This window comes from Acomys minous (assembly GCF_964271855.1).
Source record: "Acomys minous genome assembly, chromosome: 7".
Taxonomy (NCBI): domain Eukaryota; kingdom Metazoa; phylum Chordata; class Mammalia; order Rodentia; family Muridae; genus Acomys; species Acomys minous.
In genome coordinates, this window is record NC_140488.1 from 98,873,028 (window position 1) to 98,890,570 (window position 17,543).

The 17,543-nt window shown below is 43.3% G+C and overlaps 1 protein-coding gene across 2 annotated transcripts in view; it reads right to left on the minus strand.

The window, feature by feature from the left end:
- Positions 1 to 17,543, minus strand: part of PRPS2 (phosphoribosyl pyrophosphate synthetase 2) — a 39,092-nt gene that overhangs the window by 12,409 nt on the left and 9,140 nt on the right. For both annotated transcript variants that reach the window (XM_084788853.1, XM_084788854.1), the window contains exons 3-4: positions 8,004 to 8,102; positions 6,267 to 6,391 (exon numbers count right to left, since the gene is read on the minus strand). In XM_084788853.1, the coding sequence (XP_084644979.1) occupies positions 6,267 to 6,391; positions 8,004 to 8,102 (224 nt within the window). The remainder of the gene's footprint in view (positions 1 to 6,266; positions 6,392 to 8,003; positions 8,103 to 17,543) is intronic.

The following is a 17,543-nucleotide window of genomic DNA, read 5'->3' on the forward strand; positions in this document are numbered from 1 at the left end:
AATTAGCCATCACACTTCTTGCTCTATCAGTTTCTACCTTACACTTTGAGGCAGGGTCTCTTCACTGAGCCTGGAGCTAGGCTGTCAATCAACCAGCCCCACTGAACATTCTGTTGCTACTCTTCACTGTGCTAAGGTGACAGGGGTATGTAGCCATACATGGCTTTTTAGACCGGTGCTGGGAATTGAACTCAGGTGCTCATACTTGAGTAGAAAGAGTGCTTACCCACTGAGCATCTCCAAAGCTGTGTTCTGTGATTTTAAAAAATAGCCTATAGACAGCTCATTCTCCACATGGGGAAGGGGGTGGGGGGAAGAGCAGGGGACTGACTCTGACATGAATTCTGATGCCCATGATTTGATCGCTGCCCCTTAAGTGGAGAGGCCCCTTCGAACACAGAGGAAGGGGATGCAGGCTATCCAGATGAGACCTGATAGGTTGTGGTCAGATGGTGGGGGAGGAAGGACCCCACCTGTCAGAGGTCTAGGGGAGGGGAATAGGACAGAAGAGGAAGGGGAGGGTGGGAACAGACCGATAAGAGCGAGGGGATTACAATCAGCATGTAATGTGAATAAATTATAATAAAATAAAATTTAAGGAAGAAAAAAGTAGGAGCTCACAGGTAGATAGAAGAACTTAATATATAGTAAAAGATGCTGTTTTAAGGCAATAGAGAAAGGATGGATAATTCAATAGTTCTTGAATGACTAGATAGCTGGTGGAGGAGAGGGAGAATTGGATTTTTATTTTACTTTTTATTTCGCAATAAATGTCAAATGCAAGAAGAATCAGAACATTAAAAGAGAAAAAGAGATCTTTAAAAATATCCAAAATCACAAGAGAAGAAAAAATTTAAGAGAAAGGCAAGTGCTTCATAAGCCTAGAAGCCAGAATGTGAAGAAGAAAGCATAACTGTAAGATGGTTTTGAAAGGCCTTCAGGGAATAAGCATATAAAAGGGGGAGGACATTAAAAACCAGGGGACACATTCATGAAAGGCAGAGCTGTAATCCTGTACCTTTGCCAATCCACAGGTAAAAGTCTCCAGGCAAGACAACAACAGTTTTACTCATGGAAAAATCATCATGCCTGCCCTCACTCACAATAACCCGAGTTCACAAAGGTCACAAAGGTCAGCTGCCTGGAATGTCAAATGCAACTGATAATACACTATGTGAGCAAGGCTGCATATCAAGACAGTAGCAGCCACACTGGGCAGTGCCATCTGGAATATTTTTCCTGAACGACCCACTCTGGGCACTGTCCACCCAAACTCAAATGGCTTGTGCCTGTGGGTTACTGGTTCTACTTTTAGGAATGTATCTTAGTTAGACAAGTATGCAAAATGTCAAAGGAAGTCTGCTGCGTCTGCACTACATAAACTACAGTGTCTGTGGGTGAGTGGCAAGGCATCATGGGAATGATGACACACCCACACGTAAGTGACTATTACACAGATATAAAAGCAACCAGGTAACCCTGAATATAGGTGGCACCGTCTCATGGAATGGTTTCTTACACTGAATAGAAAGGAGAAGAAACACTGGGAATCCGCATTTATGTGTTTTCTAACCAAGAACGCAATGTGGCTAGCTGCTTCATGTTTCTGTTACTGTGATTTCTTGGCCATAATAGGCTGTACCTTCAAACTACAAGCCAAAACAAATACCTCCTCCCTTGAAAAGTGATCAAGAAGATCTGTTACATAACTATGGGATTATTGCTAAAACATAGCAAGTTCGTCTTTAAAAACCCAAGTGGAGAAGTGTGTACAGGATCCATACTATTTTTACCCATGTGATCAAACCCCTGACACAGAACAACTCAAAGAGGAGGGGTTTCACTTTGGCTCATGGTTTGAGGAAATATAGCCCATCATGAGAGGAAATGGCTCGGAGTAGGCAGCTTCTTGGTGGCAGGAGCAGGTGGCTCATATTTACCACATCTTAGAGGAACAGGAAGCAAAGAACCAAGCAGAAGCTGCTTTGGGCTATAAACTACAAGCCAACGCCACAACGACCTTCTTCTTCTTGCCACACTCTGCCTCCCAAAGCAGCTGTGGCCCAAGTGTGCAAACACAGGAGGCTCGGGAAAACAGTCCACATTCAAATCATAGTAGCACATTATTATCTGTGTCTACAAAGCAGGGTGAGTATGTTTGAACACCATCCAAACACTGGAAAGAACAATATTGAAGCTGACTCACCTTTCATACTATTCTTTCAATTTGTTTTAATTTATTATAGTGTGTGTGTGTGTGTGTGTGTGTGTGTGTGTGTGTGTGTGTATGTGTGCGCGCGCGCGTACATGCACACGTGTGTTCATGCGCACATGTGCAAAGGCACATGTACGGCAGCCAGAGAATAATTTGTAGAAATCAGTTTTCTCCTCCTATGAGGGTCCTAGATAACAAACTCAGCCTATCAGGCTTGGATACAGGTATCTTTAGCTCTTGAGCCATCTTACTGGCCCTCTATTTCAATTTTTTTTTTTTTTTTGCAGAGCACATGAATGATATTTTTGGCTATACTGAGAGACCGTTGGGATAGCAAAAAGGAAAGGGCCAAAAGAAATCCATGGAATCTATTATTCTTTTGGCTTACTTAGTCCCAAGATCTATTTTCTTTTTTCTTAGTGTCAGACAAAATGGTCATTTGTTATTTGATCAATGGATATGAAAATGTCTTTTAGTGTAGTCAACATAGTAGACTGGTGTAGCCAAAGGCTTCAGTGGACATGGGTGGCAACTGCTCTGGGACCATGAGTTTCCTCCGGCTGTCATGGGGGTGGATAGCAGTGACAGTCACAAAATCAAAGAATATACTGAAAAGCATGGAGCTTTAGACTTTACATAGGTAAACGATAGGCATGACTTAAAACCGACAGCTCTTATTATAACCCAATTACCTCACAGCCCTGGACCCCCGGGCCTAGGAGAGATGTGATAGCTGTGAATGTGTGCTCTGTTTCGGGACTTTATTTTTTTAATTCGTTTATTTATTATTATGTATATACAGTGCTCTGCCTGCATGTACATCTGTATGCTAGAAGAGGGCATCAGGTCACATTATAGATGGTTGTGAGCCACCATGTGGTTGCTGGGATTTGAACTCAGGACCTCTGGAGGAGCAAGTCAATGCTCTTAACCTCTGAGCCATCTCTCCAGCCCTGTTTTGGGACTTTAGGACTCTTCCCTACCAACAACAAGCATTTCCAGGAGAGACGACTCTGAAAAGTCACTCACATTGTTAAAAAGGCATGACACCAACCAACCAAGGCCATGACCTTGCTCAGCATGCTCTGGGTGGGCTAGATAATGCAGTATTGCTCCCAAGCCTGTCCCTAGCTGGCTGTGGGCTTGGGAACCTAACTACCACTGTCTTTTATGTGAGTCTCCTTCCTGTGCAGAGGTACTTCCGGCAGCTGTCAGAGGCCCCTCTCCAGTTACTTGCTCTCTTTCCTCTTCCTCTTCGGTGCCGGGAACCAGTGGCTGTTGGACAGCAACTAAGAGCAGAACAAATGTGCTCTTCTGAGAACCAGGGACTACAATGCATTGGGCACTGCGACCACTGTATAGGCCACTCCTAACCTTTTAAGTGTGATTCTAGGTCTGCAGCTGGGATATGGGTGGATGAAGATATCAAAAAAAAAAAAAATGAGGAGAGGCTACAGAAACTGAAAAGTAACCAAGGCACACCTTAACCCAAAGTCATCTTTGTTCTAGTCATCTCCTCAAGCAGAGGAGCAGCCTGGGGAAGCTGAGAGTGTGAAGTCGGTGTGCTGGTATGTGCAGAAAGTCCCAGCTGCTCAGGACGGCTGAGGCAGAGGATCGATCACTTGAGCCTATGGATTCAAGATTATCTTGAGCAGCATAGCAAAACCCTATCTCAACAAATGAAAGCCGACATGAGGTACACTTTGCAATCAGATACTCTTCTTAAAACTCAGAATGAATGACTCAAGGACAAAGAGATAGTCATGTTTTTCTTACAGCAATGTAACAGTTACAACAGTACCATTGGAGCTACCAAACAACGGTAATAGATGTCACTGGTGCCGGGGACATCTGTCTTGCTATGCAGACCTCCCTAGTTGACAACCTTTTGGTTTCTGCATGTTTTCTTTTTTTTTTTTTAATGTATTACTTGTATATGATGCTCTATTTGCATGTGCACCTACATGCCAGAAGAGGGCATCAGATCTCCCTACAGATGGTTGTGAGCCACCATATGGTTGCTGGGAATTGAACTCAGGACCTCTGGAAGAGCAGACAGTGCTCTTAACCGCTGAGCCATTTCCACAGCCCCTCTGCATGTTTTCAAAGCTTGCTTTTCCATTTCCCAGCTAATTTTTGAGTCATCCAGTATCTTCCTAATAAATCTATTTTCTATTTGTGGTGCTTTAAAACTATTGGGAGAAGCTACATGTGAATGTGAGTGTGTGTGAGAGAGAGTGTACATTCAACTGTGTCTGTATAGTGCTAGGGATGGAATCCAGGGCTGTAGGTATGCCTAGCAATGTTCTACCACTGAGCCACACCCAAGATCCCTGCACTTTGGGGTTATTCTGAAGCTTGATGGTCACTCTTGTCCCTGGACTCAAACGACTGATTCACAATTATGAGCCTCTTTACTTTAGCTGGTGGGTGGAGGTTCCTCTTAACTTTTCCTTTCTTATGGTGGCCTCTACCTTGGCAATAAAACTCCACTCCACAAGGTTTTGTCTTCCCAGATAGCAGCTGGCAAGTTCTACGAGGTTCAGGGTCTTAAGGCTCAGTTTGCAGTAAGCAGTCCATTGAATCAGCATCATCTCCTTACTCTTGTTGCATCCTCAACACCCTAATGACTCACAGACTCCTTGAAGCTCTCCATACAGCTGGCTGACTCTGCTACTCAGTACCACTCCCTTAGGCTGCCACTATGACAGCACATCCAGTTTGTTTTTAAACTTGCTCATTTGACCATCACTCCTAAGTACCGGCTAGCTGTGCCGGGCTAGCTATACACTGAGTCCAGGCATATTCGGCTCTCAGGGCGGGCTGGCTTTGGATGATCAGAATGACGGGTCACATTCTTCAGCGACTGCTCCCCTGCCAACTCCAACTGTGGAAGTCTTACTCCATAGGGATACTGTAGCCTGGTACTAATTTTTGCCTTAATTTTCTTAGCCAAGGGAGTCCAGTACCCCAGGGGGGCCTCATATTCTCATGTTGGTATCACAGGCGTGTGGCTGGACTTCTCGTGGGTGATTGCTTTCTCCCTCATCCAAAGGCCCTGTTTATTGGCTAGGGGTCTGTCTTTTAGCTCTCTGTTTTACGGAAGCCCATGCGTAGGTGGGAGAGGCCAAGCTGCCAGCCCTTCCCCCATCTCAGCCCTATCCCCCAGACCATCATAGTGCAGTCCTGCCCCATCTGTATGTAGTCAGATGTTAACCATCTCCCTTTCTTTTTGTTCCACACACTGCTGTTTCAAAGGAAGGACAATACTTTTCCTTTGAAAAAAAAATGGGTTCTATTCTGGCTACTCCAGTCAAGTGTTTGTGGTTAGGACTAACTTAGTTAACTACAACCCTTATTATATAGAGTGCACATATATGTTTGTTTTATTTTAAGGACTAATGTGAAATGCTGAGAGGGTGATGGGCTTCTGCCCTAAACGTAAAGCCTGAGACCTATTTAGTTGCTCATTTGCAGAATATAGTATTATATAATTAAAAGCAAGCTTGCTTGGGGGTAGCGATATAGCTCAAAGACACAGCACTTATTTAGTATCTATGAGGCATTGAGTATTATCCCCAGCAACACACATACACACACACACACACACACACACACACACACACACACACACACACATTACACTTTCTAAGATGTTTTTCATATGCCACTGCGTGGTATGGATGTGTATGCACACATAGTCTAGGCCTCAGGTTAATGCCAGGAATGTTCCTAGATTGCTGTTACCTTAGTTATTGAGGCAGTGCCTCCCAATTAAATCCGAGCTAGTCAGATAGTTCTGGGGATTTCCCATCTCTGCCTTCCAAGGCTGAAATCACAGGCAGACCTTTAAGCATGTCCAGCGTTCATATAAGTTCTGCAGACCCAACTCCAGCCCTCAGGCTTATGAGGCAAATGCTGTAACCATTGAACGCCCTCCTCCCCCCAGTGCACAAAGCATGCTTTCTCACTTAAGACAAAGAGAAACACTGAAATCAGGAAAGCAAACTAGGTAAAGAGAGAAGTCTACATGGTGTCACTTGTCTGGTACCTTTTGGCTCCTCCAGCATCTGGGGAAACAATGATACAGTTTCTCCATTCAGTGATATTCTCCCGAATCCACTGAAGAACTGCAGGCTCTGCGTATAAATTATCCACCGGAATATCAAAGAATCCCTAAGGAAAAATAATCAATGTCACTTTGCAGGCTTATTTTCTGACAGAAAAGTGAGGTTTATGATCGGTGGGGACAGCAGTTCAGCATAGTGGAAACTCTCAGGAGTGCAGGGCCCATCACATGCCTGAGGGACCATGAGTGCAAATGTATTCGTCCCACATTCACTGAGAAAAGGCAGATTCTCAGCAAATGTCTTCAAATTCATCGACATTAAATCTGGTGAGGTCTTTCTTTTACCCCTTCTTCCCTTCTCTTCCTCTAGCTTCCTCTCTCTGTCCCTGGCTCTATCCCTCTCCCTCTCCCCGTCTCCAGGGTACCCTCCCACTTCCTTTCTCTCCCTATAGTCATTTAATAACCCTCATATATTCTAATAAAAAACTTGGTGAAGTATCACTTCTCTGAGATGCGCATCTTCTGGCAGCTAGGAAACTTGATTTTGACCCTGTGTAGGGTCTCATTCACATGGCTCCTTATTTTTCAGGTTGTTTTAGAGATAGACGTCCTGGCCTAGCCAAGTGAACCCTGAGGTTTATCAAAAGTGATCCATATACCTGTCTAAAGCCTATAGTGGAGACAGCATGAGCTAAGAGACATGATTATCCACCAGAAAACTCTGTCTCCAAGGTCCCTTACAGAAACACTACAAGCAGCCCTTGAGTAGGATGCTGTTTGCAGTCGCTGCACACACACCAGGCCCCATGAGAAAAGGAACTGAGCTTAATTAGATGCAGATTTTTAAAAAGATAATTGCTATCTCTAAGTAATATTTGAATTATTTATCCAAAAGATACTTTCATAGAACCATCTCCATGTGGGCTATTGTAACAGAAATAAATCTAATGATAAAGATGTCACAAGACATCTTTCAGTGTAATCTATTTTCTGGGCATGCTCTGAAATTTATGTGAAGGAGAGTACATGGAAGGAAAGAACAGCACTGCAGGGCAGAGAGGAAACCAGTTGGTTTTTTGTTGTTGTTTTAGCATTTACCACAAATTACATACTTCACATCCATTATATATCCTAAGTAGGCACCATGAAATGTAGCCTGTTTTCATGACAAAAGAAGAGGTTATGAAGAAACTAAAAATGTGTATTGCAGGACTAGGGAGATGGCTCAGTGTGTAAATGTGTAAAGTACTTGCTCTACAAGCATGGCATCTTACACATTCTATAACCCCAGTGCTGCGGAAGCAGAGACAGGCAGATCCCCAGAGCTCACTGGTCGGTCAGCCGAGTTACGTGAAGTGATTGAGCTCTGGGTTAATGAGAGCCCTTGTCATAAAAACTAAGATGAGGAGTGATTGAGGAAGATATTCAGTGTTGACCACTAGCTTCCACGTATAGGTGCACACATGTGCACACAAACACACATGATGCATGTGACAATGCTACCACTTTAACTATTTTCCAGACGTTTAGATGGCATCACAGAGCATATAAGAAAGCATCCCTGCTCCTCTGAAATGAGTTGGAGGGAAGGTGTGAGAGAGATGGCGGCATCCACAGGAAAGGTAAACTGGCCAAGAGAGTAGCTGTGCAGACTCAAACCTTTCAACATTAGTTAACAGAGTTAGCACCTAACCATGGCCAGAAAGACAATGGTGGTACCTGGATCTGAGAGGCATGCAGGTCCATGGTGATGATGTGATCAGCCCCAGCGACTGACAGCATGTTGGCCACTAGTTTAGCAGAAATTGGAGCACGACTCTGAAAAAATACAAATGATGATTTAATATAAAAAAAAAAGGAAACTGTTAGATTCCTCTCACAAAGCTAGTCATAGGGAAACCAAACCACAGATGGAACCAATAAAGAAAATAACAAGTTATGACAACAAAAGATATATTTGATACATTGCATTTAGTTACGAAATATTTACTATTAGTTGGGCATTATTTGTTTCTGAGCCTATGTCTCATATAGCCCATATAGCTATATATAGCTCACATAGCTGGCCTCAAATTTATTTATGTAGCCAAGGATGATCTTGAACTTCTGATCCTACTGTCTCCATCTCCTGAATGCTAAGTTTATATACATGTGCCACCATGCTTAATTTCTGTGGTACTTAGGCTGGAACTCAGGGCTTCCTGTATCCCAGACAAGCACTCTACTGACTAAACAAAATCTCTGGCCTTACATATCCTACTGTGCAGCCATGCACCTAGCAATACATGAAGAATACAAATACTGAAGGAATAAAGTCAAAATTCTATTATTCAAATAGCAGGAAAACATGAAGATGTTCAACAAGATGGTTCAAGAAATCATTTTTAAGTCAAGGGCAGCCAAAACTGGCAGAAGAGTTTTCTAGAAGCCAGGTGACACATATAAAGTCACCCAAGACAAAACACCATCAAACAGCTCATCCGAGGCCCCAAAGAAGTCTAATTATGAACAAAGTGCCATGCCTGACAGAGGAAAGTTAATATGGTTACAAATTCAACAAAAATCAAATGAAAGAAAGAACACTTATATATAAATTGAGAATTCAACATTCAGGTAAACAAGTTCATTGTTGTTAATGTCATTAAACCTTTTCTAAAAGTTACCTGAATTCTTTATAGCTTCAGTTTCCACATCATAAATCATTGACAACAATAAAGTCCACATCAAAGCAATCAAAGAGACTACACAGGTATCATTAGACATAGTCCAGACATGACATAGGAGGAGATCAGTTAATAATTGCATTGCATTCTTATATGCAAGCCACAAAAAAGAAAATACAACCTTAATTGTATAAAAATGTTAATATTGTTTTTATTTCCTTTCAAACACTGTTCTGCTATTTAAAAATAAATAACACATACCATTTATAATAAAATAATAGTTATATATTATTTATAAATATAATAAATATCAATAGTGTAGTTGATATAATGCTACATTAATTACACATACATAAATTATCAGAGGAAATACTACTAATACTAGCACATTTTCTGTAAAGAAACTATAGGGAGGTAGCCTTTATTTGTTTTTTTATCTTTTGAAACAGGGTCTCTCTATGTAGCCTTAGCTATACTAGGGCCTGCAATGTAGAACAAGCTGGCCTTGAACTAACAGAGATGTACCTGGTGTTGTCTCCAGCGTGCTGAGGTTAAACACATGGGATACCATGCCTGGTGGGAGTGGTTTTCTTTAAGATTTTTTTAAAATTTTAGGTGTATGTTCTTTTTTTCTTGCCTGCATGTCCACATGTGATGTGTATACAGTGCCCTCAGAGGCCAGGTGTTGTATCCCCTAGAACCAGAGTTGCTGATGCTTGTGAACCATCATGGCACGTTAGGAATGGAAGCCAGGTCCTCTGTAACAGCAGCCTCTGCCCTTTATCACTGAGCCAGCTCTCTAGCCTCTCTTTCTTATTTTTAAAAGGTGGGGTTTTTGTTTTGTTTTGGTCTTCTCTAGACTAATGCTACATCAAAATTATGTTTTCATTTGTTTAAACTCCATTGTATGGTATTCCAAGTTACCTTTGGGAAATAATCCTATTTTCTCCACTTTCATATCCAAGTACTCTGGCCAATGTGGTTGTAGTTAACTCCAAACTGCTCTCCTTTGCCTCTGATCCAGCACCCTTCCCAGAACAGCAGAGAGAGCCTGTTCCCTTTCTCTAGAGAATGCCATGACTTGTCTCACATATTCAGCTGCCCCAATCGTACCTCATCTCTGCTACACCATGTGTTTGATTTTTCAAGGTCTGGTTCACATATTGCAATTTTAAGTGCCTCTAAGAACTCTAGAAACAATCCCTTTCTTTTTTTTTTTTTTTTTTTTTTTTTTTTTTTTTTTTAAAATAAGAAATTTTTATTATATGTATGTATCTGACAGCCTAACAACTGAGATGTAATATGTATAAATTAATAAAAATGTATTAAAAAAAAAAAAAAAAAAAAAAAAAAAAAAAAAAAAAAAAAAGAAAGAAAATCCCTTTCTTTTAAGGTGACTCTGGGTGACCAAGAACCTGTGACTAGACAGCCCAGGGACCTAGGGCAAAATCAAGTAATAGTGGTCTAAAAAAGAAAACCATGTAGTGATCAAATAACTCCTAATGGTATTCTGCTGTACATTTTGTTTGTTTGTTTGTTTGGTGGTTGGTTAGTTGGTTGGTTTGGGTTTGGTTTTTCTCTGTGTAGCCTTAACTGTCGGCTGTCCTGGACTCGCTTTATAGACCAGGCTGGCCTCGAACTCAGAGATCCTCCTGACTCTGTCTCCCCAAAGTGCTGAGACTATAGGTGTGGGCCACTGCGCCTGGCTGATATTCTGCTACACTCACAGATCAGTGCCTTGCTGCCATCCGAGAAGTTTCTTCCTGCAGCAGATGGGAACAAATACAGAGAACCCCAGGCGGACATTATGCAGAGAGGTAGAGACCTTGGAACACTCAGCTCTCAATGGGATGTCTTCATCAAATGCCTCCCTCAGGCCTCAGGGAGCCCCATGGAAGAGAAAACAGTAAGAGCCAGAGGGCACTAAGAGAACAAGGTCCTCAGAATCAACTAAGCAAAGGTCTTATGAGCTCACAGAGACTGAAGCAGCAAGCACAAGGTCAAGTTGGGTCTGCTACACACACACACACACACACACACACACACACACACACGGCTTCCAAGAGAACTTATAAAGGAAAATATGTACTTTGGGGGATTGCTAATAATTTTAGAAGGTGAGTCCATGGCCATCTTTGCAGTAGGCAGGCAGATGTGGTGCTAGAGCCATACTGAAAGTTTAGATCTCATCACTAACCAAGAGGTATAGAGAGAGACAGAGCCTGGCCTGACATGGGCTTTTAGAACCTCAAAGCCCACCCCCAGTGACACACTTCCTTCAACAAGGCTGACTTTCCCAATCCTTCCCAAACAAGTCTACCAAGTATACAACAAGCATTCAAACATGAGCTTACAGGAGCCATTCTCATTCCAACTACTGTAAGACTATAGAAAGAAAACTCAGTGTGACATTTAAAGAGTAAGGAAAGCACTTGCCTTGCATGTGTGGACACCTGAGTCCAAGGCCAGAATCCAAATCAACACGTTGTGCTGTGGTGACAAGTACTGTGAGGGTGAGGACAGGTATATATACCTTGGGGCTCACTTGTCATCCTAGGCTACCTGACAAACTTCAGGCCAGTGAGAAACTTCATCAAATGAAGATCAAACCCAAACGACACCCACAAAGGTAGACAGCAGCAGACACCAGAAAAATGACCTGAGCTAGTGTTCCTACTTATGCAAATAGAAGTGTACTGAATTTGCTCACACGTCCCCCAAACGTACAAAACATATACAAAGAATGCAAGATTCAATAGACATGTTTATCTCTTTATCATTGAAATACGAATATCACCTCACAAATGATTCTGGAGAAAAAAAAAGAGAGAAAAAAAATCCAAGTTGACAGCCCTCCCTCCACTCTCTCAGAAGTAATTATTTTCTGCCTGGCTCACAACCCACTGTTCTCTCTACGGAATGGAAGTAGCAATTACTAAGTGTCTACTACAGGAGCCAGCAAACGTCAGCGCATGGGCTAGACTTGCCTGATGCCTGGTTTGGAGGTAGGGATGGTCTCTTCACTTATGAAAGCATTGGAAAGCAGACCAACTCCCCCCCTCCCCCGCAAGATTTTGTAGCATTTGAAGGTGACATAAAACCCATACTACAGTGTGCATAAATAATGTACCATTGGAACACAGTCACCCCCATTTATTTGTATATTGGCTATGGCACTTTCTACACTAAAATGATAGAAGTTGAACTGTAACAACAACCACCCAATAGGCTACAAAGCCACATATATCTAACACTTGGTTCTTTTCAGAAGCTCATCCATCTGTGTATCACAGGCCAGGAACTTCATCCATAGTAACTAAGATGGTCCTTAGTCTACAGGTGAGGAAATTGAAGGTACAGAGTTTAAGTAACTTTTTAAAAGGGCAAACTAGGTGAATCATGGCCTTGGAATTCAAAGCTGAGCCCCCTTCATTGCAAAGCCACAACTCCAGGGCTTACATTACGCCTTAGACAATTACTATGACATCATTGTCAGTTTCCTGTGTGAATATTCCATTATGTTAAGTGGTCATTTATGAAATTGTTTCTTTACTGTGAGAAGCTGCCCTTGGGTTCTAGTGTTTACAAATCAAAGCTAAATAAACCTTTCCACATACATATCACGAAGGTTCAAAACACATGAAACAAAGTTTGGAAGATGTTTTAAAGCCCTGAGGTTTTTCTGGGCTCTTTTCAGTTGGTGGTTCTTGGTAGAGGCTTTTACACAGAATTTCACAGTGCCATTAGAGGCCATGGGCAATACAGTCCCAAAGGAAGAGAAAAGAACAATAGGCAGTCTGGGAGTGCTGCCCAGCGCTCCTCCTGGAGCCAACAAGAAGATTCAGAGAGTAAGTGTAGCACATGGCTTTCTATGATATTCAAATACCACCTGGCTCTCTGCATTCCTAAGTGAAGAGAAATAACAAGAAAGGAAGTACCTTTCCTCCATCCTAAATCACGGTTGGTGTCCTCATGGTCCCCAGACACTGGGAAATGGTACAGTAGGCAGAGAAATGGAGTACACTACCAGGTTCTGGTCATTTCTTATTTCTTACTGAGTCCTCATTGTCCACCCAGCAGTCCCACAGCATCAAGCTAAGTTGCATGGTGCAAGGTTTAAAACTTTACACGATGCAAATGGTACACCCTGACTGACAGGTTGACAGATTCAATTGGATGAGAGAATGAAATAGTTTCCTTACTATAGTTGGAATCATACTGACTACCCAGAGAGCTCAGCAGGTGAAGGCCTGCTATGTAAGCCTGAGCTGGACCCACATAAAGGTAGGAGAAAACTGACTCCACAAAGTTTCCCTGTGACCTCCACAAGTGTGCCATGGCATGTATATGTACACACACACACACACACACACACACACACACACACACACACACTTAAGTAAGATTAGGAATAAAGAAAGCCATGGCTCCAGAACAATCTATGGGTCCTCACGCCCTCTAAGGCCATTTTTGCCTATAGACTGATCCAAGAATGGCTCTGTATCAGACTTGCTGAGAACATGCAAGGAGTGGACACTTGTTTCCTGGCTCTTTGGCTTCCTTTTAATCTCCAGAGTGTCCTACTGGAGGTGATCCATGACAGGAAATGAGTACTGTGTTAAAGCTCAGCCAGGCCTGAAAACGTTCACCTGCAACGATGTCAGTCGTACTCATTGGTGTAGCCGGGATGCTGGTACCTGACTTGGCGTCATTGGACTTCAGAGCTCTAGGAGAATGCACTGCTGGTGTTTTAAGCCATTCTGTTTGCAGTCATGTTGCAGGGGTGCTAAGAAATAAAGCACTCCCTATGGTTGCCCATTTTCTCGAACAGTAAGTGACAGCTTGCTGAGCTGTACCCATTGTCTCTCAAATGTCATCCTATCTTTGCTGCCTGAAGACAGATAGTCTTATCTTGTGGATTAGCAGCTATGTTTGGAAAGACACGGGGGCACATATTCAAAATGGCCCCAAATGGAAAGCATATCTAAAAGGCTAACAATGGGGGAAGCTAGTAGATAGCTGGCCACACAGTGTAGTTCTGAAAAACAAAGCCACCTGGGGTGGGAGGAGGTGGGGTGAGATGATCTAGTTGGTAAAGGCACTTGCCACCAAACATGATGATGTGTTTAATCCCTGGGACTCACCTGGTGAAGGAGAGAAGCAAGGCCCACCAATTGTCCTGACCTTCATATGTGTGTGTGTTCACACACACACACACACACACACACACACACACACAGTGTAATAACAAATATAGCAAATAAAGTCACTGGTATTTTGACACACCACAGAGCTCTTTTTGCTAGCACAGTAGCTCGGAGCAAGGCTTGCAATCAGAGGGCACAGACCAAAAGACCTAAATGTGCTCCGCAATAATGAGGGGCAGGTGGCAGGCTTATCTGGTTTCTCATAAACTGGGAGTAAAAGAGAAGAAGTCAGCAAATAGCACTTCAGAAAAGGTTACCATGTATCAATCAGTATGTCAACAACCACCTCCAAATATGTCTTGGTTTTGGTATTTCTTAAAGAAGAATCTGGAGTTCCAACATAGGCCCTGAAAGTGCATAGGACCCTTATAAGAACAAAATTTCCAGAAGAAGCCACAAAATAACATTATCCCCAAGCCAAACACAAAGTATAAAACCCACAGGATATGAACTGGACTCATATTAACCATCCTGATCATGTGTCAAACCCCTTGCCAGTCAGGTCCATTTCTGTGGCTGTGATCAAACACCCTGAACAAAGGCAGTTTAAGGAGGAAAGGATTTTAATTGTACATGATCTTGGGACAAGTTGAGGGGTAGGAACTTCAAGGGCAGAGAGAATGAATGCATGCATGCTTATACTCAGCTCACTTTTCTTTTATTCAACCCAAGATCCAAGCCAAAGGAATGGTGCCACCCACTTTCACATTGGATCTTCCAACATGAATTACAGTAAGCAAGACAATCCCCCAAAATATGTCCACAGAAAAACATGACCTCATAACCCCTCATTAGATTTCTCTTCTCAGGTGACTCTAGGTTGTGTCAAGTGGACAAATAAAGCTAGCCTTCTCCATGAGCAACTTACTATAAGAGTAGGTTGTAATAAAAAGTATGAGGCTGGCCCATCCCCACTCTGTTGGTCCTTGCTCACCTAAGTCCCTTTACATGTGGCTAATTCCTTTTTCTGCCACATTATGAACACCTGCCAGGATGCCAGAGTCCAGTTGCTTGGATTTTCCAGCCTCACTAAATAAGCCCCTTTATTTTATAAGTCACTCAGTACAGAGCCTTTAGTTACAGTAAGACAAAACTTGACTATAAAACTAAGCAGTAATCTAATGTGAAGTGTGGCTTATGGCCCAAATCTAGCCTGCTACATGTTTGGGCACTGCTTATAAGCTACTAAATTCCTTTTGCATGTTTAAATGATTTGGGGGGGGGAAATGAAAATAATATTTTGTGGCATATAAAAATAGAAGTTCACAATTGTCTATAAATACACTTCAATTTTGATTTGTTTTACAGTTTCACACATGCATGTTAATACTGACCTGTCTCATGGCCCACCTACCCTCCCAGCCTGCCCACCCTTTTCCTTCCTACCCTCCCACCCTGCCCACCCTCCTCCTTCCTACCCTCCCACCCTGCCCACCCTCCTCCTTCCTACCCTCCCACCCTGCCCACCCTCCTCCTTCCTACCCTCCCACCCTGCCCACCCTCCTCCTTCCTACCCTCCCACCCTGCCCACCCTCCTCCTTCCTACCCTCCCACCCTGCCCACCCTCCTCCTTCCTACCCTCCCACCCTGCCCACCCTCCTCCTTCCTACCCTCCCACCCTGCCCACCCTTTTCCTTCCTACCCTCCCACCCTGCCCACCCTCCTCCTTCCTACCCTCCCACCCTGCCCACCCTCCTCCTTCCTACCCTCCCACCCTGCCCATCCTCCTCCTTCCTACCCTCCCACCCTGCCCACCCTTTTCCTTCCTACCCTCCCACCCTGCCCACCCTCCTCCTTCCTACCCTCCCACCCTGCCCACCCTCCTCCTTCCTACCCTCCCACCCTGCCCACCCTCCTCCTTCCTACCCTCCCACCCTGCCCACCCTTTTCCTTCCTACCCTCCCACCCTGCCCACCCTCCTCCTTCCTACCCTCCCACCCTGCCCATCCTCCTCCTTTCTAACTTCCCACCCTGCCCACCCTCCTCCTTCCTACCCTCCCACCCTGCCCATCCTCCTCCTTTCTAACTTCCCACCCTGCCCACCCTCCTCCCACCTACCCTCCCACCTACCCTCCCACCTACCCTCCCACCTCCTTCCTACATCTGTCATTTATACACCATTCTCTATTTCTGTTTTTGAGGTACACACTTGACTAGCTGCAATAAAAATTGGACATTTATAGAAAAAAGGCGCTGGCTCTTCTATCCATATAAGGTAAATCATGTCTTGAATACTGAATGGAATTCTTCATATCACATTTTAATGAATCACTGAATGATTAGTATTCCTTACAGACTCTAGAAACCATTCCTGAAGACAATGAATTAATATTCAAGGAGATCTTAGGATATAAATGTTTATACAGGTTATTTTATTTTATTTTTCAAAACCTGTTTTGAAATAACAGCTTCAAGCTATCAGTATCATGAAGTGAATGAGGTCTGGAACAGGACCTCACTGTAGGAAGGTTTTTGCAGATGCTATTGATGTAAAGATACTGAGATGAAGTCACTTTGGATAAGCTTGGCCCTCAATCCAGTAATACCGTCCTTGCAATGCATAGAAGTGGAGATACAGAACTGGAAGAGAAGTCATGGCATAGAGGACACAGGCAGAGGCTGAAGGAAGGTAGCCAGAACAAAGAGATTGCAGGGAGCCCTCAGGAGCTGGGTAAGACAGAGATGATCCTCCCCCTTGAGTCTTAAAGGAAGCTGCATCAAATTATGGTGGATTGAATGGAGACATCCAAAACTATATACCCATGTCATGACCCTCATAGCTTATTAATGCCACTTGGAAGTAGCATCTTTGTAGATGTACTTAGTGAAGGATCATGAGATGAGATCATCCTGAACGAGGATGGCCTTAAATTCAATGACAGTGTCACACGTACAAAGAAGTGTCTTGAAGACAAAGGCAGAAACTGAAACAATGAGGCCCCTGGCCAAGGGAGGCCTGAATGGCTTGGGGGTTGGAAGAGGCAGGAAGGATTCTCCCCTAGAGCAAGCCTAGCCCTGACATATTTTGACCTCAGCCATCTGGTCTGTGAACTTCTAAAGACTAATTTCCTGTTCTGTAAATCTGCCCAGCTCATGGTAATTTGTGACTGTGCCCCCAAACAGCCTTCTCTAATGTTTCCTAAAGGCTAAGAATGACTGTATTTTTTTTTCATCTTCTCCTGGAAACGTATAGAGCCTCCACTAATGGGAGTTTTGTTAAAATAATAAGCAATATTAATGCTGTTCTCCCTGCAAAGCTAAAAAAATAGTATTGATTTTAATTAAACTTTGGTGGGGGGGGAGGGGCACTGTGGATTCACTTGCTGTTGGACACAGCAATGCAGGTGCCCTATGGCCCCTTTACCCAGAGTCTTACAATGGAAATCACT